The sequence below is a fragment of the Micropterus dolomieu genome, linkage group LG23, assembly GCF_021292245.1.
Source record: "Micropterus dolomieu isolate WLL.071019.BEF.003 ecotype Adirondacks linkage group LG23, ASM2129224v1, whole genome shotgun sequence".
In the NCBI taxonomy this organism is placed as follows: domain Eukaryota; kingdom Metazoa; phylum Chordata; class Actinopteri; order Centrarchiformes; family Centrarchidae; genus Micropterus; species Micropterus dolomieu.
In genome coordinates, this window is record NC_060172.1 from 17877944 (window position 1) to 17879969 (window position 2026).

The following is a 2026-nucleotide window of genomic DNA, read 5'->3' on the forward strand; positions in this document are numbered from 1 at the left end:
GTCAGAATTTGGCGTAAACAGAATGAGAACATGGATCCATCATGCCTTGTTACCACTGTGCAGGCTGCTGGTGGTGGTGGTGTAATGGTGTGGGGGATGTTTTCTTGGCACACTTTAGGCCCCTTAGTGCCAATTGGGCATCGTTTAAATGCCACGGCCTACCTGAGCATTGTTTCTGACCATGTCCATCCCTTTATGGCCACCATGTACCCATCCTCTGATGGCTACTTCCAGCAGGATAATGCACCATGTCACAAAGCTCGAATCATTTCAAATTGGTTTCTTGAACATGACAATGAGTCCACTGTACTAGATCTCAACCCAATAGAGCATCTTTGGGATGTGGTGGAACGGGAGCTTCGTGCCCTGGATGTGCATCCCACAAATCTCCATCAACTGCAAGATGCTATCCTATCAATATGGGCCAACATTTCTAAAGAATGCTTTCAGCACCTTGTTGAATCAATGCCACGTAGAATTAAGGCAGTTCTGAAGGCGAAAGGGGGTCAAACACAGTATTAGTATGGCGTTCCTAATAATCCTTTAGGTGAGTGTATAGGCTACTTGTAACAGTGACATTTCAGGAATGGGTGATTGTATTCTGTCAGATATGCCACATTTATTTATCCCATACTGTCAGTTAAATGCCTTGTTGTTGTTGTTGATTTGCAAGGGCACCATAGCCTTTCATGAGCATTCACTGTACAGTATAATGTACTGTATCTTTTTCAGGATTTGCCGTTAAATACATCAATAGCTTGTTTGATATGATTTGATTTATACATATTAAGTCACAAAAGATTTCTCTGTCAATTAAGCATTTTGATCTGTCTTTGTTAGGGATTATGTCCGCAGTGAACTGGAGTCTGGCCATGAGGGACCTGTCTACCTAGAACCTCTCTCAATGAACAGATTCACCACTGCACTCATAGGTATAATATTGCATGTGAATGCAGGAAGACACACTCACAGTACACAGGACAAACCCAAACATAGGCAGGTGGATACAGCTCCTTTCTGAGCGCACTGAATACTAGATACGCACTGGTAGATAAAGAACAGCATCTTTAGGGGTTCAGGGAGTATTTCTTGCATTTAAGCTTCCCTTAAGGTCAAATCATCTGCCCACCTCTGGCATAAATCTTACTGATACTACTACCCCTAGAACTGTGAAAGCTGGTCCATGTTGAAATAGGAAATGTTAAAATGAGTTGCTATGTTCCTGGGTCCATAGGACCTGGTTTCATCTTTCTAGATATGGAGTCTCCTGTGCTAAAAATAGACTGTACTGAGTGCTGATTCCGCTGCACACTGAAAGCCTGAGAAAGAGAAAATAACATGGTTATCGTGACAAAGATATACGGCTGTAGAGAGAGGGGGAGATTAAAGGTACTAAATATGAAAGTGGCCTCACAAAATGATTTCTTCTTAAATGTTGTTTTTTGTATTGTCACCACACCCAAATAAATTAAAAACTCTTAACTAGACAAAAAATTACCGACAATGCATCAGCAAAACTGTTCCAAAATCACATTTGCAACAGTGATGTGTGCACATCTATGTGTATGTGCATCATCTTTAAGTTTCGTCATCTCTCCTTTTCTTTCAGGTCAGCTGGTGGTGTGTACGCTATGTTCCTGTGTGATGCAGACTAAGAGGATTTGGCTTTTCTCGGCTCACCTCCTCCCTCTGGTGGCCAGACTGTGTCTGGTCCCAATGGAGACCATCGTTTTCATCAATAAGTTTTCCATGATCTTTACAGGCCTGGAGGTCATTTACTTCCTGGCTTCTAACTTGTTGGTACCATACAACCTGGCCAAGACAGCCTACAGAGAGCTGGCTCAGGTTTGTGTTTTGTGGCCTAGTATTGCAGGCTTTTTTCAGTTTTAATTACAGGATTTCAGCTATTGGAGTCCTAAGAGATTTCCTCACATATTATTTATGTTATTCTGCCTTTGTCCCAATTACTTCAATCTCATCTCTCTCTCTCTCTCTCTCTCTCTCTCTCTCTCTCTCTCTCTCTCTC

The 2026-nt window shown here is 42.1% G+C and overlaps 1 protein-coding gene across 2 annotated transcripts in view; it reads left to right on the plus strand.

The window, feature by feature from the left end:
- Positions 1-2026, plus strand: part of LOC123962865 (RING finger protein 145-like) — a 23042-nt gene that overhangs the window by 11896 nt on the left and 9120 nt on the right. For both annotated transcript variants that reach the window (XM_046039300.1, XM_046039299.1), the window contains exons 4-5: positions 841-932; positions 1610-1845. In XM_046039300.1, the coding sequence (XP_045895256.1) occupies positions 841-932; positions 1610-1845 (328 nt within the window). The remainder of the gene's footprint in view (positions 1-840; positions 933-1609; positions 1846-2026) is intronic.